This window comes from Arachis ipaensis, chromosome B4, assembly GCF_059453495.1.
Source record: "Arachis ipaensis isolate K30076 ecotype BB chromosome B4, ASM5945349v1, whole genome shotgun sequence".
In the NCBI taxonomy this organism is placed as follows: Eukaryota; Viridiplantae; Streptophyta; class Magnoliopsida; order Fabales; family Fabaceae; genus Arachis; species Arachis ipaensis.
In genome coordinates, this window is record NC_142439.1 from 134,070,193 (window position 1) to 134,094,887 (window position 24,695).

A 24,695-nucleotide genomic window follows, 5' to 3' on the forward strand; every position below is an offset into this window, starting at 1 on the left:
CAAAAAACAAGGTGAGATTTTGGGGGGAAAACCTTTGCATGAAAATAGAAAGTACCTATAATCCTAATAAATCTTCCCACTCCCCGCGGATATTATTTTTCTTTCTTTCTGATCGGAATTTAAAAAAAAAAGTAAAAACTTAATTGATGATTTTTTATGTAAAATTAATAATAAAAAATTATTAGATGATTTAACTAATTTGATTGAATTATTATCTAATAATTTTTTATTATTAATTTTACATAAAAATAACTACAAGTAAATTTTTATTAAAAAATATTATGATAAAAATAAATAAGAAATAAGAAAATAATATTGTATCTATTTTGATTGAATATCAAAAATAAACAAAGTTATTTTATTAGTGTTGAATGTGATATTGAAGTGTTAACTCATCATTTTAGTCAATGTTAAAAAGGTATCACACGAGGATGTTACATCTCTGATAAATGAATGCTGTACAAAAATTGGACCCTGATTTATTAATACGAGCACAACAAAAAACTATTATTTTTTATTTTTTTTTTTCTTTATCATGATATTTTGGTCTATTTTATTTGGGTCATTATTGGGTACATGAGGTTGTACCGAAGAAGCATTGTTGGGTCCAATATTAAATATCATGTTAGGCCCCCTCAATGTTTAACTTAATGGAGGAGTATAATTTAAGGGTTTAGTACATGAAAACTAGTGCAGTTCCATGCTATGTAAAGTTGTATTTGTAGGTAAGGATGTTTAAATCCAAACCGATCTAAATTAAACCGTTTAACCAATCCAATTCAAATCGAAAATCGATTAAAACCGTATTAATTCTGATTTGATTGGATCTTATTTTTTGTAAATCGTTGGATTGGATCGGATTTCGGATATATTTTTTCATAACAGACTGTTTAAAAGCTCTTTTTTTAGTAAACCAAAGAATGTTTAGTAAAAATATTTCGAAATGAGATTTGGCAAAACATATACAGGAGGTTATGATTTGAAATTGGTGAGTTTCTATTCTTTTAATTCAGAAGAATGCAAATAGTATTGTAGATTGTATGACTAAAGCACCTATTTCTGGCACAGACATTCACTCAAATTGGAGTCAACCATAAAGTGAGCTTCAATATCTAATAAATTTAAATATAAACCTAATCAATTAATTTGGTTTTGTCTTTTTTTTTTCTGTTTAATAAAAAAAAAAAAACAAAACAAAACTGTCCTGTCTCTTCATTATGTCAAACATTTCTAGATTTTTCTTTTCTCGCATTATTTGACATCAATTGCGACATCAACGTTATAGTACTTATTGGCCAGCTACCCCAACCCCCTTTCTTTCCATTCTACATTACAGCATTACTCTCTTCATCCTACCACAAACCAGAGTTAGAGTTTACTCTCTTCATCTTTTTGGTCTTTGACTGACTCTTGCTTCTTTCACACTCTTAGCAACCATGTCTTTGCTCTCAGATCTCATCTCCGAATCCCGCACCGGCACCCACAAGATCATTGCTGAATACATAAAAACCAGAGACTTTCCCTTTTGCTTCTTTAATGCTTTTCATGTGGTGGAAAACAGGATTGGTGTGGATCTGGCTTCGACATCAGAAGCAAAGCAAGGGTAATCTTTTTTGTTTTAATTTTATGTTGCTTAATCACACATCTGGATATGTGTGAAAAGCTATCAATTTTCATGATGATTCTTTTGATCTCTGAAAATTGACCTTCATTTCTTTATGTTTTAATCAAAACACAGACACTCTCTGGTCCAGTGAGTGATCCTTCAAAACTTCCAAAATGGAACTATCATGGTTCTAGCACTCGTCAAGCTCCTGCTGAAGATAGTGAACTCATCCTATAGTATGATCCATTACCCTTCTTTATTTAAATTTAAATTTAAATTTATTTCAAGTTTAGATTTTAGATTTCTTTGTTTGTTAGCTTCTCATGTGTTTGCATGTCAGAATTTTGGAGGATTAAAAAACTAAAAAACAAATATATACTTTACTTTCCTATTTACACTCCTATCCTTTTGCTGATATTTCATTTTCACAAGAAACTGATGAGTGGGGTTTGCTTTTTGTGTTGAACAAGCGAGCCCACAAGCCATCTTCAAGGACCCATTCAGGAGGGGAGAGAATATTCTTGTAAGTCTCTTTTTTTTTTTTCCATTTCTAAATAATGCTGGTTTCAATTATTGGGTCAACTTTTCATTAACCTTGTAGCTGAAAATTAAAATAAATAAAAATTGTATATTTTTTAGGTTATTTGTGATGCATACACCCCAGCTGGAGAGCCAATCCCTACAAACAAGAGACACAATGTTGCCAAGATCTTCAGTCACCCTTATGTTGCCTCCGAGGAACCATGGTATATATAGTTTGCAATTTAATTTCCAGTATTTTTATTTTTAAATTTCGTTAAAAAAAATAGATGTGAAAATAAAAAATATTAATTTATTATTTTTACTATTTTTTCTTTTACAAAATTTAAAAAACAAAAATTAAAAAATAAAAATGCAAACCAAAAATGGCCTGAAATATTAAATTCCCATGCCACTTTAGTAATATTTTCATTTGGGTAAACTATTATTTTGGTCCCCTACGTTTGGGGTGAATTCTATTTTAGTCCCCAACGTTTAAACTGTTCTATTTAAATCCTAAAAAGATTTGATTTGCATCAATCAAGTCCTTCCGTTAAATGGGTGTCAAATTATTGACGCCGTGTCCGACGTGGCAAGGAAGAGTTGATAGTGGTTAGTAAACGTGTAAGCCTTCCCGCCCTTGGACATAACGCATGCTGCTTACCCTGACTCTTCTTCTTCTACTTCTTCTTCTTCTTGTGAAGCACGAAACGCAGAGGAAAAGCCAGAAACCCTACCACTAGTCACTGAAAGATTGCGATTCGCAGCCAGAGAAGTGACATTGTCGTTCAGTTACGTGTAAGCTCCACAGCAGCAGTGAGTTTGAAACCGTTGCTTTCCGGGAGAAGATCGTGTCAGGTATTCCATTGTCAAATCTTATGAACCCATTTGGTTTTCATCTTAATGCGGGTTTATATGTAATGATGTATGTTGATGTGTGATTGTTTTGTTTTGTAGTTTCATATTCGTTTCTTGTTCTGTTTTGGAAGTCTTTATTTTGCCCTAGTGATTTTATTTATGCATTTCTGTTGTTGTTGGTCAATGTGAGAATTTTATGAAGTGTATTGTGTTTGTGTAACAGTTTGGTCGAGAGATGAACTATTTTAGTGTCAAGATACACCATGGGGGGAAGTTCGGGTTTGATGGTGAACCTTTACACTATGTGGGGGGTGAGACTTCGATAGTGGACTACTGTGATGAAGATAGGTGGAGCAGGTTCGAGGCTATGGAGATAGTGCTCGAACAGGGATATGTGGTAGAGAATATCGCTGCAATGTGGTATAAGTCTCTGAACGATGAAACAGATGTAGGGTTGAGGATGCTTCACACAGACAAGGATGCCATGGACATGGCTAGAATTGGAATGAGGGACAACATGGTGGAGCTTTTTGTTGTTCACAAAGATGCTGCTGCTACTACTAGGAAAGGCTGCACTATTGAGGAAATTGAAGAGATAGATGGTGATGAGGCTGCTGCACCCACTGCAGACACTATTGGGCCTGGTCCAATTGTGTTGCACAAGGCCCAGTTGCACAAGGCCCAATCTGTTGCTCAGGCCAAGGTGGGTGAGAAGCCCAATGTGGTGACAAAAGCCCAGAATGATGTGCTCGAGGATGGTGATGAAGAGAGGTCAGAGGGGTCAGATTTCTCAGGTGATGAAGAATCTGAGGATGATGACTACCAGCCAGGAATTGATGATGAGGGGGACAGTGATGAACAATGGAGTGAAAATAGCTCTGGAGATACTGATCTGCATGTTGCATTTGATGACAGCGATGATGATTGGAATGCTGATGGGGGTTTGTATGATGTTGAAGTCACAACTACAAAAGATCCTCAAAGGCCGAAACAGAGTGTTCCAACTGAGAGAGAACAAGGAGAGCAAAGTGGCAGTGTTAATAAGGGTAAAGAGCAAGTGGTGGCTGCTGGATTAAGGGATGAGGATGATGGGTATGACAGTGAGGGGTTGTGGGATGTCCCTGTAAGTGATGATGAAGGGGATCCCTTGTTCAGGAGGTACCCGGTGTATAAGGGATTGAAGAATATGAAGGAGTATAAATGGGAGGTTGGGACAATGTACGTAGATAGGAATGCTTTTAAGGAATGTGTAACGAGCTATGCCGTGCACAGTGGCAGAGGAATATGGTTCTCGAAGTGTGATAGCCACCGGTGCAAAGCTGTTTGCAAAGAAGGTTGCAAGTGGTTTGCTTACTGCCATAAGATGAAGCGAGAGGATTCATGGCAACTGACAAGCTGTTACAAGAAACACACATGCTCTAAGGCCACCAAGATTGGTATAATGAGTTCTCAGTGGCTAAGTAAGGCTTTTATGAAGAAGATATGTGAAAACCCGAAAATCAAGTTGAGAAGTTTGATAAAGAAGGCTCATAGCAAGTGGAATGTGGATCTCACAATGACCAAAGCTGCCAGAGTGAAGCAGCAAGCCCTGGATGAAATAAATGGTACCTATGGAGAGCAATATAGGAGGATCTATGACTATGCTGCGGAGTTATTGAGGTCTAATCCAGGGTCCACTGTTCAGATACAAGTGGAGAGACCTCCTGAATTTGAGCTAGAGACACCACCTCCTGGTACGGACCTGAGACCACGATTTCAGAGGATCTATATCTGCTTGGAAGCTTGTAAACGGAGTTTCATGGTGTGCAGACCCATGATTGGCCTTGATGGATGCTTCATCAAGACTCCATATGGGGGTCAACTGCTAACAGCAATTGGATGGGACCCCAATGATCAGATTCTGCCAATTGCCTATGCTGTTGTTGAAGCAGAGACGAAAGATTCGTGGAGATGGTTTTTGTTGAATCTGTGTGATGATTTGGGAGTTGATAAGATCAGATGGTGTACATTCATGAGCGACCAACAAAAGGTAACTCTCAACCTAAACTTGTGTAATTAATTCTTTCTTTAATTCATGTCTTGCTGTTATTGACTGGTGATGTTTTTAAATTCTGCTTCAAAGGGATTGATCCCAACCTTTGATGAGTTGCTGCCTGGCATAGACCACCGTTTTTGTGTCAGGCACTTATATAGCAACTTCAGAAAAAGGTTCCCAGGTGTTCAGCTAAAGATTATGATGTGGAAGGCTGCAAAGGCAACATATGTCCAGGAATGGGAGAGGAGGATGAAGGAGATTCAGCAGGTTGATCAAGGAGCTTATAATCATCTCATGGAGATCCCTGCCAAGTATTGGAGCAAGTCCAGGTTTAATTATTTTCCTAGAGTGGATACACTTGTTAACAACATGTGTGAGTGTTTTAACTCTGTTATTGTAGAGGCTAGAGAGAAACCGATTGTTTCCATGCTAGAAGACATTAGGGTTTATCTAATGAATAGGTGGTCTGATAACAGGCAAAGTATAGTAACATATGCCGGAGAAATATTGCCAAAAATAAACAAGAAAATTGAAAGGGAGTTTGATAAGGGTGGGGAGTGGCTGGCCATATATGCTGGTAGGGACAAATATGAAGTGTCTAGAAGTCAGGGTAATAGAGCCAAGTTTGTTGTGGACTTAAACTTACATGAGTGCTCCTGTAGAAAATTTCAACTAACAGGTTACCCTTGTGAGCATGCCATGAGCTGCATTAGGAAAATGTGTCTAGATGTTAAGAACTATGTCAACAAGTGTTATAGGAAACAGACCTACGTGGACTGCTACCAACATGTAATCTACCCACTGAATGGACCAAATCTCTGGTCCCGGACTGAGAATGATGATGTGCTGCCACCAGTGTTTAGGAAACCAATAGGGCGCCCAAAACTGAGGAGGAACAAGACTGGTGATGAGCCACGCAACAATGGACCACTGTCTAAGTTAGCAAGGACTGGACAACAACAAAAATGTTCATATTGTTTTGCACTTGCTCACAACAAAAGAACCTGCCCTAGAAAACGTAAGATGGAGGCTGCAGCAAAAAAGGTAAAGTTGTTGTTGTCAATTTGATTTCAATTCCTTACATGTGAATGTTTATACTATCCCATTAACCCAATTTGTTGTTACTGTTTATAGCAGAATGCAACTGCACAAGCCAAGAAAGGGGCCAAGAAAGGGGCTGGCACAACTAGGACTCCAAAACCCAACAAGATCCCTGCCAAGACAACAACACAGCCAGCAACAAGACTTCAGCCAAAGAGGAAGAGCAGTACACAAGTTGGAGGAAGCCAGGAGTCACAGACATCATCCAAGAGAGCTAGATGCAGCAGCAGTGCCAGTCAACCACAACCATCAATAGCAACAGTCACTAGCCCATCAAGGAGGTCCCTGAGGTTCATGGCAAAAACACCACCTAGGGCCTGGAAGGCATTGGGATGAAGAACATAGTAGATTTTAGTGATTCCATCTGTTTTGTAATGAATCTGTCAATGACCAAGGACTAATGTCCCTGTGATACTTTAGACACCCTACTTTAAGACTACTACTGTTATGTTGATCTCTTTTGTGTTGTTACCTTTTCATGGTTATATGTAAGGCTTGTTTGGATATTGTTATGGTTAAGAGAAGCTACTTTAAGACTTCTCCATTATCTAATGAATTACATGAATTTTCAGCAGCAAAGGTTATGTGAATTGGCAAATTAAGCCTTGTTTTTATTAGTAGATAAAACTGAAATAAACTTGTACATAGCCAAATAATGTATGTCACAATACAGGAACTCATTGCTATTCATTTCAATCAAAAACCTTACAATGTTTACAGCAAATGGCTTTACAGACACAGCCACAAAAAAATTTCATTCTCTTTACATTACTGTTATCACCCAACTGTATGTCAATTTTTTCAATCCCTAAACAATTGACATTCCCTACAAACCAGGGGACAACAACAGAATGGCAAAAATAAACAAAATGCTAACCCCCTAAACATCAATTGAGTCGATCACATAGCAGCAGCCCAGCCAGTATCCATCCAACAATTCCAACACCAAGTGCCAATGCAAACTTCCTTTCAGCTTTCTGCAGTTCTTCTTTCAACGAGCTTGCTTTGTTCTTCAGTCTTTGAATTTGTGGATCTTGTCCTTCAGGCTCTGCCCAAGCAAAATAATCGCATCCATCTCCTATCTGTTCTCAACCAAACCAGCACGAACACACCAGCACGAACACACCAAAAACTTCAGATCCTTCATACACTAACACCCAATGCTATTTTCAAACAGGAGACAGAAAAGATGAGACTCACCTGAAAGTTGACGCAGCCCCAGAATCTTCTTCCTGGGTTCTCCGCTGTAGATGACGTGCGCAATACCGGTCTCTCTCCACAGAAGCAAGTCCTCCTTCTCCCACGACTCTTGGTGCTGCTACGCGAACCTTGGGAGGACGACTGGGTAGCCATTCTCATTCTCAGCAGACGATTTTGATTCAACTTTGGGGATTAGGGTTTACTTATTGGACTGGGCAGCATTTCATTTTTCTTTTTTTTTTCCTGCTTCCAATTCCAACTATTAACTACAGGCAAACTGCCAACTTTGCCACGTCGGACACGGCGTCAATAATTTGACACCCATTTAACGGAAGGACTTGATTGATGCAAATCAAATCTTTTTAGGATTTAAATAGAACAGTTTAAACGTTGGGGACTAAAATAGAATTCACCCCAAACGTAGGGGACCAAAATAATAGTTTATCCTTTTCATTTTAATTTCTTGAAACCTTTTTTAGATAGGAAAATTATAAAGTACAGAGATCAGTATACATATATTCAATTTTAATCACAAATATGGCGACACTTAGTTTTCCTCTAGTGCAATGAGAAGTAGCTTCACAAAGTAGCTTCACAAATGGCTTAAAGCTTCACATGAGCTGATTATCATTGCTAGCTCATAGACTTGCACTCATAGTAATAATCAATTTTTTTTTTCTCTTTCCGTGGGAGGGGGTAGGATCATAGTAATTAAACAACATTAAATACTACTTGAAAGCCAATAAAACATTAAATTTCTTGTATCAAAGATCAAGTGTATTTTTTGTTCACAATTGCCATGCTATTTGTTATATGTAAAATTTTTTGCTTTGATATAACTTAAATAATTGTTTTAAAGATTATTTTTGAGGGAAAAAAACATTTATTTGATCTCAGGATTTAACAAAAATTTTAGTTTTTTATCTTCATAAGGTAAATAAATTCAAATATTCAATTTTAATTTGAATATCTTAAATAATTTTAATTTTTTTATTTAAATATTCATAGCACATTTTTACCATTTAAATACTTTTCTTATTTAATTTTTTTAAATAATTTATTATTATTAATTTTACATGAACATATCATCAATTAAGTTTCTACCATTTTTTTTGGGATTTCATTTTAAAGAGTAAAGTATGATCTCTCACCATTTATTTCATAAGTAGAACAAAGAGAAAATATAAAAAAAATTATTCAAAAATGAGAGATCACACTTTATCTTCTAAAATAAAAATTTAAAATTTAGATAATCCAATTTTTTTTTAATTCCGTCATGGGGGTTGTTTAATTAGGGTTATAAGGTACTTTCTATTTTCATGCAAAGTTCTTTTTCCCATGCTTTTTCATGTTAAGCTATTTCTGGAAAGGGTACATGTTGAGCAAGCGCATATATGGCGCGTGTAAAACACATTTTCCACTCTCTCTCTTCTTCTTCTTATATTGAAGACTATAAAACTCCCTTCCTCAGAACCCCACTGCTCTCTCTTCTCTTCTCTTCTCTTCTCCAAGGGGCAAGTTTCTCCGAAGGTTCAGAGGAACCATCATAGAAGAAACACAGAGAGTACTTTAGAAACAAAGCAGAAGGAGTCTTTTGCTGGCATTGAAACAGCACGCACACCAAGTGTTTGTTGGTTTGATACAAAGGTTATTATTTAACTCTTCAAACATCTCTGTTCCCCCTTCCCCTTTTTGGTTCTTTTTCATTTGTTGTGCTCCCTTCATTCTTCTTCACTGTTAGGACTTCACAATAAAGTTTTTTAATTTGCTGGGGGAGGATGTGATTAAATTGTTGCTTAAAGTTTAGCTTTTTCATCGTATGAAACAGTGTTCTTTGATTTTTTTGATAATTTCAAGTGGCCAATTTCAATTTTAATTGCTGATTCATCTTATAATATAACTATAAAATGCCTAGAATTTCGTGGATAAACTACAAGTCTGAACTTTAATGCATCTTTAGATTTTGCCATCGATATTCGTTTTCAACTCTTGCTTCCTATTTGTTCTTGTTAGCAACCACTTTTTGACACCTTTTATGGTAGGCATACATATATATAAGGGACTTTGTGTATGAAGAACAAAAAGAAAAAAAAAATTCCCTACTCTATTAAAGTCCTCGATCTATGTGTTAAAGCATTTTGGTTTTCTTTTTAATAATGTGTTCACATGAACATGTTTATCATTATAACCATCATCTTTGTTAACTTTATTATTATTTATCATTGGCTCCTTGTGAATCACCCTCATACTATTGCATTTTTGGTACACTTTTGAACTGAACACGTTTCACAATTGTTCATCCTGAGTTTCAGATATTGGTGACACTTTTTGTACATGGAATCGGTGAATCCATCGGCGGTGACCCCAAGCAAGAAGTTGGCCCGGAATTTCGCCAAGGTTCTTCATCTTAGAGCACTGATTGGGATTACGCTGGTCGATGGTTTGAAGGATGTTATATCTGATGCTAATCTCAAGGATGACGGAAACATTGGCAAGGGGACAATAAATTGGTCACAGTCGTTCAACAAAGATGGTGTCATTTGTATGGTGGGAAATTAAAACGGTGAGTGAAGTCATTCCAGCTTCAGTAGTCATGTAGTCACCGCAGTCACTTATTTTCACTGATCAAACAGTTTTTAATTATTATTTTTGAGATATATAGAGCATTTTTTTAGATATTGATAAAATTTTGATATAATATTTAATTATTAAATTTTATAGTGTATTAAAATATACAAAATGTGAATATTTTAAAAAATACCATAAAATTCAATTACTGAGGTGGTGGTGGATTCTGTTTGTTTGGTGTTATTCTGTTTTTATAGTGTTTTACAAAATGTGAATATTTTAATTTTGGAGTTTTATATTACGGTTTTATTTATTTTAATTTCCGAGTTCTTGTGTTTGACAAGGAAATATGTGATTGAATATTTTCCGTTTTGTCTCTTTTGTTGATATCATGGTCTTTTTGTTCTAATATTGCTGATAGTTGTTCTGTTCTGCTATGTTTATTGAGAATTTACTATTAAGTATTAGCTAATTATATTTAATCGCTTATGTTGTTGTTGTTGTTGGTCGACATATGTTCTTCCAGTATCATAGTTTCTAAATCTGTTTGGCCATGTCTATAAAAAATAATAATAAATAATATTATGTTCATTGATATCATTATATAAATAAGGTTTCATCATTGGTTTCTCTCTAAAAAAAGGTAGTCAAGGTGTTCTTCTCTAAACACATTTAAAAATTATACTTTCTAAGGAACAAGTGTCTATTTTATATCATTGTTGGTTCTAACTTTTTTCTTTTTCTCCTTTCAGGAAGTTATTACAGAATCTTTTGAGCCATCACTCTTCTTCTCGCACCATATCCTTGTTCCTTCTGATGTAATTTCTCTCCTCTTCTGAAATATAATCTTTTAATTGTGCTGTCTTAAACTCTTTTAGCTGATAATTCTGTTTGTTTTTAGCTAAATTCTAATGAGCAGGAGCAGAGGATGCTGCATCATCTGGTGATGGAAAAATAGCGAAGGGTGGTCAAGCGAAGAAGAAGTCAAAGAAACGTCATAGGTGAGTACACTCCCAACTGTGATATTAGAATATTTATGTGGTATAATTTTTGTTATGATTGGAAGTTGGTATCCCTTAGTCTAAAATCGAATGAAATCTATTGTTAATTATGTGTTTGTTCTAGTTATAATGGTGTAAAATATTTTATATAATCGTTTAATTATATTCATTTTTTTTAATTATATTCATTTTTTTTAATCATTTTCATACCGTCAATATAAAATATAGTTTTTTTAACATAATATTAACATATCAAACTTAATTTTTTTTTAATTACTAAAGTGAAAAAATCAATATGTATTACGCGGCATATATTTTATAACAACATTGTATATACTCATTATTGTGCCATTTCAAAATCTATATACTCTTTTCTATTCGAGTATAGCTGAATTCAATAATATAATTTGTTAGCTATATAATTTTGTTATATGCTTATGTTCTAATGTATGATGTAAGTGTGAGGATATGATTCACAAGTGATCTATGAATATTAGAAATATGAAATTTACAAGGATTTGGATAATTTTTTTTTGGTGTCCTAAAGAAATTAACAAAAAGGAAAGGAAGGAAACATGCCCAGGAAGTTCAAAACAGTAGCTAACAGTCATCAATGATATCAATAATTCTGTTCTGTCTCCAGAATTTTTCCACCAAAATTCAAATACCATCGTTCTAACCTTTAACTTCTCAAAGATTATATGAGTTTTGGTTACAATAAAAAAAATGAATTTTTTCACAAATTTCTTAAAATAAACACGAACTAACCAGGATTTGGATAAATTTAATATGTTAGAGAAATTATAATTTTGTTTTATTACTTTAGCTATTTTCAAGTGTTTATTATTAGCAAAACTCTAAATATATAATGTTATACGGAATTGTCTTAAATGACCAGAGAGAATATTAGATTTAGATTTTAAAGATTCATATAAAAAAATATAAAATAATTTAGTAAAATATCTTTTTTATTCTTTTTTTTATCTTCTCTCTCATGAAACATTTTTCATGATATCACCATCATTAATGACGGCAACAACACCGTTATTATTCTCTTTTCTTGCCAAATTATTCTTGTTCCAAACTTTGAAAACACCATGATGATTAATACCAACCTAGCTACAAAACTCTCGAACCAAATCATCATCTTCCTTCTGCATCGTCCTCGGAGACGCTAAAACTGTGGTGCGGAAATTGGTGTCATAGCACTCTACAACACTGCCACCATGTTAGCACCGGAGAAGGAAAGGTGGGGATAAGCATAGGAGATTGGCAAAGTTGGAACTCCAGTTCGGCATGGAAGAGGTTGGTGGCGATTTTATCAACAAAACTCGACGGCGGAGCTGTCGTAGAAGTTGCAGCGGCAACATAAGGCAGCGTACTTGATGGGTGCAGGTCGTCGATGGTAGCAATGAGTGCTAGCATGACTTTTCCGCAGCAGTTGAGAATATGACAGTCCAGAACAATGGCGTGATTCTTCAAGCATTTTTTGTATATAACTGGTTATAGGTGGTTGGCCGCAGTAATATGGTGAGGGGCGGTGATGAGTGGAAGTGAGCTGAGATGAGTCAAGTTAGACCAAGCTCAAGTTCGGCTTACGAAAATTAAGCTCGGTTCACGATTCTCGAAAATATTATTATTTTTTCATTAAAAAGGGCTCCATAAAATTATTATCTTATTAAGTAATCGTGAAAATATTATTATTTTTTCATTAAAAAGGGCTCCATAAAATTATTATCTTATTAAGTAGCGTATACAAAGAAAAATAAAAAAAATATTAAAATACCATTAACTATAATTAAGTAAAATGAAATAAATATATTAAGTTTCATATCGATTATATATAATGTAAGAATCATATATGGCATGAAACTTAATAAACTGGCTTCATATATATATAATGTAAGAATCATATAGAAGCATATTAAGTTTCATATATATAATATTAAAATTCTCCTAAAACTATAATCAATCAGAATCTTATAGGACTCATCCAGTATAATGCAATACAAGTTTGGTTGGAGGGGAAAAAAATAAGTGAAACCTTTTATTTATAATACACTATTTAAAAAGAATATCTTATTGTGTTAGTAATATTTTATGTGTAGATTTAAAAAGTAAAAATATTTAAATTTATTTTTATTTTTATGAGTTAAAATTTTTTATAATTGAATATTGAACTCACTCTAAAATTTTAATTCAATATAAAAATTTATCTATTTTATTTCTTTAAACTTAGATTTTATCTTTTATTATTTTATCATTTATAAATATTAAATGACCTTTTCATATATAAAATACTTTTGTCCAAAAAAATGAAATTATAAATTTATATTTTAGTATTATCTTAATTATTTTTATTGATTGTCCAATTCTAATATTAATATAAAAAAATATTGCATTCATAAATGAAATATATTCTAATAAAAAACTCTTGATTCAATAATAAATAAGTTTTATTAAATTCAAATAAGAGAAAACAAAAACAAAAAACAAAGGGATATATTTACCTGAAAAAAATTGTTTGATGTGCTATGCAAATTAAATGCACACGTCTTATAGGGTTGGCTTAAATCTTAGCTTGAGCCCAACTACTTTGAGTAAGGGAATGTATTTGCTGCTCTAGTTAAAATTGCCACACACTAACCAAGTTGGGTTGGTCTAGTGATTAGCTCACTAGTCCGCTTAAGTAAGTGTCGGGAGTTCGAATCTCGCCTTGTGCATGCAGCAACCCATTGGCCAGCGGCAAACCCTTAAATGGAGCTCAGTACCGTGACGGATTAGTCCTTGACTTGCCGGGTTAAGGGATACCGTGGGAAACCAAAAAAAAAATTGCCACACACTAAATACATGAAGAGCACTTTTTTTTAATAAAATGAAGAACAAATTAAAGTAATACCTGACTTATAGAATAATTATATAGTAGCTTTTGTAATTAAAATAATAATTTTATAATCAAAATAGAATACTTGATACACTTTTATTGTAATTAAATTAAAAATTTCTTTTTTTTTAAATTAAGGAGGTTTTTCTTTTTCTTTTATCTTTTTAATATTTTATCCTCTTTCATCTACCTCATTTTTTTATATATTAATATTAGTTATTAATTTAACAATCAAAATATAACAGATAATATTTTTTTTATTACAATTAAAATTGAATTATATTGTTAATGTGATAATCAAAATCTATCACATTGTACTCTATTTTTTATAATTAAAATAATATATATATTTTTTAAAACTAATAAATTTTCCCTCTTTTCTTCACTCATTCTTTTTAGGTTTTTAATCAATATGCCACAATTTCTAAAATTTATTATCTAAACATGTCACATAATATTCTTTTTTTGCAATTAAAATGTTTTTTTTTTAAATTGAAGACCTCTCTCCTTTTCTGTTTCTCTATTTCTCTTCCTCCTTTATCACTCTATCTCTTATATATATTATTAATAATTTATTATATCTATTACATATTACTAATTTCACAACCAAAATATATATATAACACTTTCTAATTGCAATTTAATTAAAAAAAATTTTTACAAATCAATGAAGTCTCTCCTTTCTCCTCTTCTCTTTTCTATGTTACCTCTCTACTCACATGAGCTCTTTTATATATTATTACTAATTATTAGTTGATCATTTAACAATCAAAATATATCACATAATATTTTTTATTATAATTAAAACTACTTTATTATATATTTTTAATTTGATAATCAAAATGTGCCACATAATATTCTTTTTTTATTGTACTTGAAATAATTTTTTTTCTAAATAAAATTTTTTCTTTCTCTCTTTTTATTTAGTCACTCTGTTTCTTTTGACTTTTTAAACAGTATACTATAATTTACTAACATGCCACTATTTTTAAACTATTTATTCATGTGGTTGTTTTTTTACGATCACATTTATTATTTTTTTCATATCCTGACTGAAAATTATTTATCCAAAAAGTACTTATAAAAAAATACTAATTGATAATTATTCATTATAAAAAAATATTGAAGCAGAACACAAATTTTATATTTTTTTATTTAATAAAATTTTTAATATTTATTATAAGAATATTAAATATTATTAATTTTTAAGTTATAATAAAATCAAATATTAGAATATAATTTATTTTTAAAAAATTTATAATTCTATAATATTATTACTAATAAAAATACTAGTGTTTTTCAAATACAATTACATTCATATATAGTATTTAAGTAACAGGGTATTAAAGTTCAAGATGTTGATTGATATGATGTAATAAGAGAATATCTATGACTAATTAGAAGGCAATAATTCAAAAATCAAACTATTTAAAAACCTTTTTACATAACAACATTAAAGGAAAATATCTATGAAGCAAAGAATATATAATTTTTTTTGAGACAAAAAGTGTACAGGTTATCAAGATAAATTAAATTCACAAAAACATATCAAAAGCCGAAAGTACTTGGGGAATGAAGAAGAGCATAAGGGGATGCATATCATGCATCCTGCCATACGGGACACTGGACGTGATACGAATAGTTCACTCCAATGGCAGAATTGAAGAGATCACCACTCGCACCATCAACGCTGCTGACGTCATGAGAGTTTATCCTAACCATGTCCTCAAGAACTATTCTTCCCCCAACCTTCTCATCGTTCCTCCCCCACCTTGACCTCTGTCGCGACAACATCTACTTTCTCGTTTCCCTCTCTCCCCTCCCAACCAACATGCTGCAGTAGCAGATCAGCAGCTCTCCTACCCCACTCACACAAGCACTAGCAGATCCCGCACCCCGCAGTCTTACTCTCTGGAGGCCTCACCTTGACACCATCTCTGAGTCCCCGCCGCCATCCTCTCACCATCTGTAACCGCTCTTCCTTTCTTTTTTTTTTTTTCTTCATCTCTATCCTTTTCTTATTATAGACTACTTGATCATGAGTTGGAGAGTTTGATGCCTGCAAAATCAAATCATGAGTCCTTCCGGTCACTTGCCGTCGCAAATCCTCCGTGGATGCTCCCTCCGCTGCCGCTCCCTTCCGTGGCTGCTATCCCCTAACCCCTTCACTGCCGCTCTCTCTGGCGCCGCTCCCTTCCTCGTCCAGGGGCCCTTCCATTGATGCTTCATTGCTGGTTTTGAGAGCAGGTAAACCCTATTTATTAAACTCTGTAATCAAACCATATAACAAAAGAGTGTTGAAGTTTAATTTAATTGGTTTGTGTGTATATCTATACAGTTCCAACACTAAGTCCAATTCCACGATTCCTGAGATTGACACGGTTGGATTGTTTTTAATTTTAAAAGATTGTGATTTGTGATGGCTGGTACTCTTTGTGCGGACGATAGGGATGTCTTTCTTTAGTGTAACTGTCTAATGATTTCAAATTCCTAACAATTTGATGTTGAAGAAAGCTTCAATTTTTCTACCTTGTTGCTTTGGCTGCTATTTCTAAAAGGCTACATAGTACTTACATTTCCTTTGACATGTTATAAGAAATTGATACCACTAGACCAACCATTTATTCATTAAATACTCATGTTTTTCTCATAGATTGCGTTGAAGAATATGATGGAGGAATTGAACAAGAGAATCTCTGATTTAGAAGAGAGAATTGCAAAGGAAGAATCAGATAAGTTGGTAAGAATGCTTAGTTGAATATCCCAACTGAAGAGTCTATTTTTTCCCCTCTTGCTTAATGGCCTAAGTTTTCTTGGATTTGAAACTAGGAAGCAGATAATCGTTAGAGAAGAAAAGGAAGCAAGGAATGCGGCTGAGAAAGTTTGTAAAGAGAAATCAGCTGATCTTGAGCGGATTCAGGACAAGAAATCAGCTGCCGAGCGAATGGGGTAATACTGTGCTATATTCTAGAAAAGATAGTCATTGATAAACTGGTCTGTCAGGCAAAAATATTTCTCTCTTGGGTTATTCCTCAATTGATTTAATACTGCTAGCCATGTTTTATTTTATGCATAGTATTCATTAGTAATTAATTTGTAAAAGAAATCTCAAATTTGCAATGAAGGAAACAATAAGGCAACATATTATTAAGATTCCTCGTATCAAGTACTGTCGTTGAGGTATTATTTTATTTTTGTGAGCTGAAGGTGGAGTTTGTATTCAATTCAAATTTCAACCATCATCACGGTCTTTTGATTCTTTTTTATGAAAGAGGAAACATTACTGACAAAGAGAGAAGGATGTGCAAAAGAAAGGGATACAAAAAAATTTGGATTAAAAAAAAAAAAGCAGTAGTGCAAAGCTTTTCAATCTCTCTGCAACTCTGAGAAAGATACTCTAAAAGATCAGGCAGCTTGCACCATATAGTTTGAGTCATTTAACAACCACAGTTGTTTGAAACAACTCTTTATTATTGTAAAATGTCAAAGTTAGAAGGGAACTTCTCTAAGTATTTATGGCTCTTGATAGGTTTTTGTGAATTTAATTTATCTTGATAACCTATAACCTCTTGATTTTTTTCCTAATAGTATTGAACCCCACTTGATTTTGTTTCAGTCTATATATTGGGCTAGTCTAAGTGCTATTACTAATTTTCGCATTAGTATACTTTTCGTTTTATTTTCTTTGTATTAAGTGTTGTCAGCAAACAGAGACAAAACTAGCATGAGTATGGGCAATAACAGAAAAAAGAAAAAGAAAAGGAAAAGGCTGTTGTGTCATTGAATTCTCCTTTTATATTTGCACTAGTGGAATTACTTGGTAACTGTAGCTATCCTTAATCTGAGATGCTATGCTTCAGATATTTTTCAATTAGAAACTAATCTGATCTAGGTTTTCCTCCCTCTTTCTTGTACTGATTACTTTTTTTATAATAGGTGTTTGGCTCTTGGTACAAAGCGTATGGCTAGGTTGAATGCCATCGTTCGGTCTTTGCCTTCTGTTGAAACCTTGGGTTGCACCACTGTAATTTGCAGCGACAAAACTGGAACACTAACTACTAATATGATGTCAGTTGCAAAGGTGAGTGTTATTTGTCATTGATCAATGAACATTGTATTCATCTATTTGTTTTATGTGGATTTTTTAATTGCCATGAGTGCCATATGCCAGAGAACTTTACCGTTGTCACGGGATCTTGTATTGACTTATTGATGGTTACACTGCTTTATTATTTTGTTTTACATTTGTAAAGAGGTCCTCTTATCCTCCGTCTTGTATAATCCTTCTCTTCATCTTAATAAAATTCTTCTTTTCATCAATAAAATAAAATCTCACTGCTCATGATGTTTTTTTCAATTAAGAATGTTAAATACATGGCTTCTTCCTGAAATTAATAGAGCCCTCTATTATCATTTCATGGGGCGGGGGGGTCCTCATGTCGTTGTTGCTTTTATAACAAGAAGTATATGAGATCTGATATTTTGTTATTGAATTTTACTTGGTTATTTTTTCTTCAATGCTCTGTTTTCTTAGCTTAAAGGACAAATTCCAGTAAAAATTGTAGTTTTTTGTCGACTATGGAATGAAAATATGTCCTAGAATTCATGTTATTATTATTATGAGGGTATCAAACTATAGTGAATTAAAGTAGATTGAGGGAGGAATAATGAAATGTATTTGCTTATTTTGAATCAAATATTGGCCTCAGAATTATTTCTAAGCATTGATTCATAATGAGTATTCCAGTTTTTTCATGGTGTTGCTGAGACTTGCCTTGCCTTATTTTACAGCTTTTGGACCTGCAAGGTGTTCAATAAACAATGGAGGTTGTTGGTCAGAAACTAAAAACAAATTAACTTTCTCAGCTTGCTCAGTTCAGTACTGCTTAACCAACTCTTATTCACGTTTCTGGTTGTTATAAAATAGTAAATATTTATTGAATCAATTTCCTTGTTATGCTTCAAAGCTTACCGAATTCAGTTTATGTGTAAAGGAATTTATAGTAAATGGTTGTCGTTGCCCAGTTGGATTCCATGGGGATGGATACAAATGTGAAGGTAATATCTGTTTCCACTCATGCAACTCAAATGACTAATTTTGGAAGAATATAATTCTATTCTTAAACTTCTCTTTTGGTTTGATCAGATGTCGATGAATGCAAGGATCGAAGCGCTTGTCAATGTGATGGCTGCACCTGCAAGAATACATGGGGTAGCTATGATTGCAAATGCAAAGGAAATGTTTTTTACATGAGGGAACAAGATGTTTGTATTGGTAAGATACTAAGCTAAGCACGAATAAGATTATAGTTTCAGATTAAATGAATCAGACTATAGCCATGGATTTTTAAGTGACAAAATAGTTAGTACTTAATTAAACATTCAGTCTAAAACCTCTAATACCAATTGCTTCCAATGCACTACATATTGATTCAAAATAAAAGCACCAGATTTTCCTTACTCTAGGATCCTAAGAATTATTTCTAAGCATTGATTCCTAATGAGTATTGTTTTGAGCTTTTAAGTGTATTCATTCAATAGTGTGCCTTTTTCAATATTTACTGAAATGGTAGTTTTGAAACATTAATTAGGATGCTGGAAGCAAACAATTTTAATGGAGTTGTTCCACCTGAACTTGGGAAGCTGATCAACTTGCAGACCTTGTAAGACCTTTGTTCCATTTATACCTTTTAATGATATGATTTTTTCTTGATTTTAATTATTTCTTAAAATCTGTTTCTGAAATATTACCATTGAAGGGTACTGTCATCAAATCAGTTGACCGGGAACTTACCATCGGCACTTTGAACTTTCCCCACCATACTCAACAGAAAATGGAAGGCACTGCTCCTATTTCCGAAGGTCTCCTCCTATCAAAGATCTTCCAAGTACTTCTCTTCCTCCTTCTTGTCCTAATAATAATAAGCCTAATAGAAAAAGCCAAATCCTAATATGTGTTAATTTTTAAATAAAAGGTGTTGAGGTAGATCTGAAGTGACATGGTTAGAGGAGACTCAACCGCCGAAGAACTTGATGTAAAATGCTAGTTTATAATTTAAATGGAAATTATTATGTGTCTGCATATTGGTGAGGTAGGGATCACTCCTGAGTCTCAAAGCTTCAAGGATGATGGATTAGGCCCTCCACCAGCAAAATGGAAAGGGAGTTGTGGCCCTTTTGCCAATTTCTCAGGATGCAATAAGTAAATTTCATTTCTGTGTTATTTGTATTTTTTTTACATTGAATTTATTTACTCTCATCAACCATTAAATTGGTTATGATATCTACATTATATGAATGAATAATTATGAAAAATCAACTTTTAATTAGTTAATATTAGTAATTTTTTTTATAAAAAATAATTGATTGATATTATCTAAAAAAATTAGTTTTCTAATAAAATTCATAGTATTAATACAATCAGAGAATAAAACAATAATATGCAGGAATAGTTATACAACATATGCAAAGTTCATAAGAGATTAAAGCTTGTCATATCAGCTAATTATCATCTTGTTTTTCCTTAAACATTTTTATTTTAATTTTCAATTAAAAATGTAATCCGGTGTAGTTGTACGGTAAGGCATAGATAATTGTGGTGCACCAAAACATTTTTCATATTCGGGTAACATTTGTTTCAAATAATTATTACTACCAATGCGTTGCCTACTATACACAAGGCACTGTTATTAATACGTGATGATTGACATGAAAACTATTTCCTTGAAGAAGGGGTAAAGGGCTAAATCCATTTTATGGCTGTGAGTAATCACTTTAATAAAATCACTTGAGTAATTACTTGAATGTCACATGATATTTTAGGAAATATAAATCTCATATCTCATATATTCTCATATATATACTACAAAGGAGTTAAGAGTCATCCTATAAAATTTTAAATATTCGAATAAAATTACATCTAATAAAAAAATAGTAGAAACTCACATGAATATAGTTAAAATTATTTTTACATAAAAATGCAAGTTCACATGTATTATTTAAATGAAACCAAACCAATTGTTTTTTTTTTTCTTTATATTATATAACTGAATTATTCCTTAGAAATAAACCGGTTTTTAGTTAAACCTTAACATGAGAGGTGTCAATCTCTAAGGCTGCATCTTTATATGAATAAAACTCTATTCATCTTGGTGTGAGTAATCACTTTAATAAAATACTTATGGTTAAGAGAGAGCAGTACATAGGCCCTACTCTACTATAAGAAGACCTTGACGGCAAAGATAAATATAACTAGGTTGTAAAATTTTTTTTTTTTTTTTTGCACGGCTATGTGTTTGATTTGAATAGAGCTTGTAATCATTTGCATTATTATTTGAAGTCGAAATTTATTTTGTATTTAAATATTAATTTTTTAATGTATAAAATAATTATAAAAAAAATTATATGTCAGTAATTATTATTTAGTTTGTCTTGTAATAAAAATTACATATTAGTTTGGTAATAAAAAAGGACTGAAAATTTATATTGTATAGTGACAAAGGTAAAGTCGAAAAAAGATTTTTTTTTTTTAATTTGATAAGACTATCGCCACGCTTTAAAAACGTAACCGTATCTCTTGCTATTGCCACGCTTTTATTTCTATCTATCGCCACGCGCTTTAAAAGCGTGGCCGTATCTCTCTCTATCGCCACGTTTTCTCGGCCACAATTTATAAAAAAACGTGGCAATATACTGCCACCCTTTCACAGCCACCTTTCAAAAACGTGTCGGTAGCTCAAAAAGCGTGGCAAAAAGCTATCACCACGCTTTTTCAGCTTTTTGCCACGCTTTTAAAGCGTGACAATAGAAGTATTTTCTTGTAGTGACAGCAGCAAGGGTGGCGGAGCTAACCCTCCTTCTCACATGCAACATCACCAGCGTCCACCACAGTCACCCTTTCCTCCCAGCCAACCCAAGGCGACGGCAACGACAGCCCAACCGCAACGGTGATGAAACGGCGGCGGTGGAGGCATAGCAGCGCGAACCAAACTCCTCCTTCGCGTTCGTCTTTCTCTCTTCGCAAAGCCCGCACACCGCGGAACAACAGCGGCGACCCGCTGCGCTAACGGCGACGAGGCTGGTCCCAACCCTGTCTCCTTCGCGCGTCTCTCTCTCCCTTCGTGGTTCTGTTCAACGGCGACCAAGGAGCACGATGGTGACATTGAAGACCTTGACGACGGCGCAGGCAACGCGAGCCATCTCTCTCCCCGCATCTCGACGGCTCTCTTTGCGTTCCTGCTTCCAACGACGGCTCAGCAGCGATGAGGGGTTCGACGGCGGCTCCAGGGCGTGACGCGGTGCGGTGGCGACGCGGATTCCTCGCCGGCCCTGCCTCTTCTCTGGTCTCTTCTGTTTCCTCACTCCCTCGATCTCCATCTCTCTTCTGCTGACTCTCATGTCTCTTTTCCTTTTCCATTTGTTTTCTCCCTTTTTCTTTTGTTTTGTGTGTGCGCGTTGTAGCTGAGAGGGAGAAATGGGGGGTGGAATGGCGGTGGTGAGGCGGTAAGGCGGTGGGATAAAAGGGTTAGGGTTAGGATTTTCAATTTGGGAATTAGGGTTTTAATTGACAAAAAAACTAAAATTAGTATAGATATTTTTAATAAAATTAGGGTAATAAAGTAATGATTTAAAATTAAATTTAATCAAATAATAATATCAATAATAATACTATTTAATTATCAATTTATAATTTATTATTATTTTTTTTAAATAAAGACTCTAATTCAATAATTAGAGATAATTAAATTAATTTTTTTACAAAATAAAGTTTAAAATTTAATTATTTAAATTAGCGTATATAAAATTCTCATTGTTTTTAAATCACTAAAGTTTTAAATTAATAATAAAAAAATATTCAATTAATACAAAAATTTCTAAAAATATATTCTCAAATAAATTAAATAAATCATAAATAATTTATTATTTATTTTCAAAATCTGGAGTCTTACGAGTTTCATATTATATTATTTTACATTTTAATTTAACCTTTTTTTTTTGAAAATAAAATAATGATTATCTCTTTGATTGAATATTAGTATATAAAAAAACATTTTAAATATTGTTCACCATGAAGAACTTATACATTGACACAAAATTACCAGATTATATCTTAACTAATTCCTATATTAATGAAATAATATATTTTTCTAAAGATACTAATTTTTAAAGTTGACATATAAAAATATTAAAAAATATCAAATAATTATTAATTTCATTACTGCACCTAAGTTTTCATTATCATTTCGTCTAACATTTGAAATCATTATGATAGATTTTTGGACAAGGCAATGATGATGGACAAAGATGAAGCTTTAAGCAAACGAGAAAGATCCATGGAGGCTATGCACAATGAACCAAGTAGAAGAAGTAAAGATTCTCCTTGGCCTCATTCCTATTTCACTATCTTGTATGATGTTTGCCGTTGTTCAATGCCAACTTTTCACATTTTTCATCAAACAAGCTACCACAATGCAACGTTATTTTTGTATTTTTAATTAAATTAAAAAATTAAGGATTTTTTTAAAAAATCTATGCTATATTTTGAAAAAGTTCTTTTTGTATGAAAGATCAATAAAATGAGTAATAATCGAGTGTAATTAAGAGGAAGCAAATGGCGGGTGGTGAAAATTCCCAGTGATATACAAAATTTGGTGAAATATGAAAGTGAAATAATATGATAAAAGTGAATAATAATAGAAAACCTACCTAATTATGCAATAAGAACCAAATAGATGTCTTGAAAAAGCATTTTCTATATAAGAATTTTCTTCTTCTTTTAGGTATGAATAATAAATGTAAGTATTTAGAATTCACCATCATAATAATGCTCTGATTGAATATTGCTTTTTATTTATTTAATTTCGATGGTTTATATCTCACATTTCATTATGATATGTATTACACGTATGTGTTGATTACATCTTTTTCTATGTCACGCAGTGTACAAAATTGATAAAAAATGAAATTTGGATAACAATGTCACAAAAGAGTGAAGACATCATTGTCTCCAACATCAAAAGAACTCTTGCCAACACTTTATACTATACAATTTAATTTGTTTAAAAGGATGGAAAACAACACTTAAAAGACATTCAATTAATAACAAGTTAATATGAATTTTAAATGTGTAAATTTAAATTTTTTTAATAACATTAATTATTGATAAATTTTTATTGTCAATTAGTAGGTTCATTCCTCTTCAATTTATTATCTAATTTATTCTTAGAGTAATAAAATAAATGATCCCATAGTCCTTAAAAAAAAAATAAAGTACCAAGTCAATGACCCATAAATTTACTGCTAAATTTTTTTAGAAATTTATTTTTTTTTTCAAAAATCTATCAGCTCATTGAAAAAAAAAATAAAATTTTTTTCGGTACTTAAAAGTTGAGTGCGAAATTTCTCAAGACCAACTTATTTTATAAGTATACAACTCAAATTTACTTCTTTTTTCATTCTGGTGTCTTCCTTAATAAATTCATCCTCAAAGTAAAGGTATCCAAATATAATATTTTACTATAAATTCACTTTTGATAGCAATCAAATATTTAAAAAAAAAATCATTCAATTCAAGTTTGCAAACTCTATAAATTAAACAAAAGACAGGGACGCCGAAACGTTATTTGAGTTACTAATTTTGACGACGTTAACAACTCTATTATATCGACATAATCTAGATCGATTCATTAATATTAGTGAAGTTAACAATTTTAATATGATAAAAATAGTTATAAATCTATCTTGGTTGGCCAAAATAAAAAAATATAAACTAGATCTCTTACTACTCCTAAGAGAACCTAAAAAATAAGGCTACGAATTCCTTACTCCTACTTTTAAGTGCGAGTAACATTAACTATCATAAAAATATTTATAAATAGCACTCCATTTTTGTATTTTTGGAAGAATTTATAATTAAACATTTAT

General features: G+C 32.8%; 1 protein-coding gene across 9 annotated transcripts; it reads left to right on the forward strand.

The window, feature by feature from the left end:
• The first annotated feature begins 1,284 nt into the window (after positions 1-1,284).
• On the forward strand, positions 1,285-20,101 carry LOC107635030 (uncharacterized). 9 transcript variants are annotated; one of them, XR_015881048.1, is made up of 17 exons: positions 1,285-1,603; positions 1,739-1,842; positions 2,077-2,129; positions 2,246-2,352; positions 2,830-2,983; positions 9,632-9,882; positions 10,640-10,705; positions 10,789-10,888; positions 16,426-16,512; positions 16,602-16,721; positions 17,709-17,853; positions 18,564-18,646; positions 18,767-18,830; positions 18,919-19,047; positions 19,364-19,435; positions 19,532-19,660; positions 19,748-20,101. XR_015881048.1 is itself a non-coding variant. In XM_088485134.1 (8 exons), the coding sequence occupies exons 6-8, from the start codon at positions 3,219-3,221 to the stop codon at positions 6,453-6,455; spliced, it is 3,054 nt and encodes a 1,017-aa protein (XP_088341260.1). In that variant the 5' UTR covers positions 1,333-1,603; positions 1,739-1,842; positions 2,077-2,129; positions 2,246-2,352; positions 2,830-2,983; positions 3,207-3,218; the 3' UTR covers positions 6,456-6,698. The 9 variants fall into 9 exon arrangements, 3 of the variants coding, with proteins under 3 accessions (XP_088341260.1, XP_088341261.1, XP_088341262.1); XR_015881050.1 differs by lacking the exon at positions 2,830-2,983 and adding an exon at positions 8,832-8,966 and having other exon boundaries at positions 1,323-1,603; XR_015881049.1 differs by lacking the exon at positions 2,830-2,983 and adding an exon at positions 8,791-8,966 and having other exon boundaries at positions 1,360-1,603.
• Positions 20,102-24,695: the final 4,594 nt, after the last annotated feature.

Bases quoted from the DNA above. Each gene is read 5' to 3' on its own strand.
- LOC107635030 (XM_088485134.1), top strand. From the start codon at position 3,219: ATGAACTATTTTAGTGTCAAGATACACCATGGGGGGAAGTTCGGGTTT. The intron at 5,013-5,105 runs GTAACTCTCAAC...TCTGCTTCAAAG, and splicing joins TCATGAGCGACCAACAAAAG to GGATTGATCCCAACCTTTGA. The intron at 6,063-6,152 runs GTAAAGTTGTTG...TACTGTTTATAG, and splicing joins TGGAGGCTGCAGCAAAAAAG to CAGAATGCAACTGCACAAGC.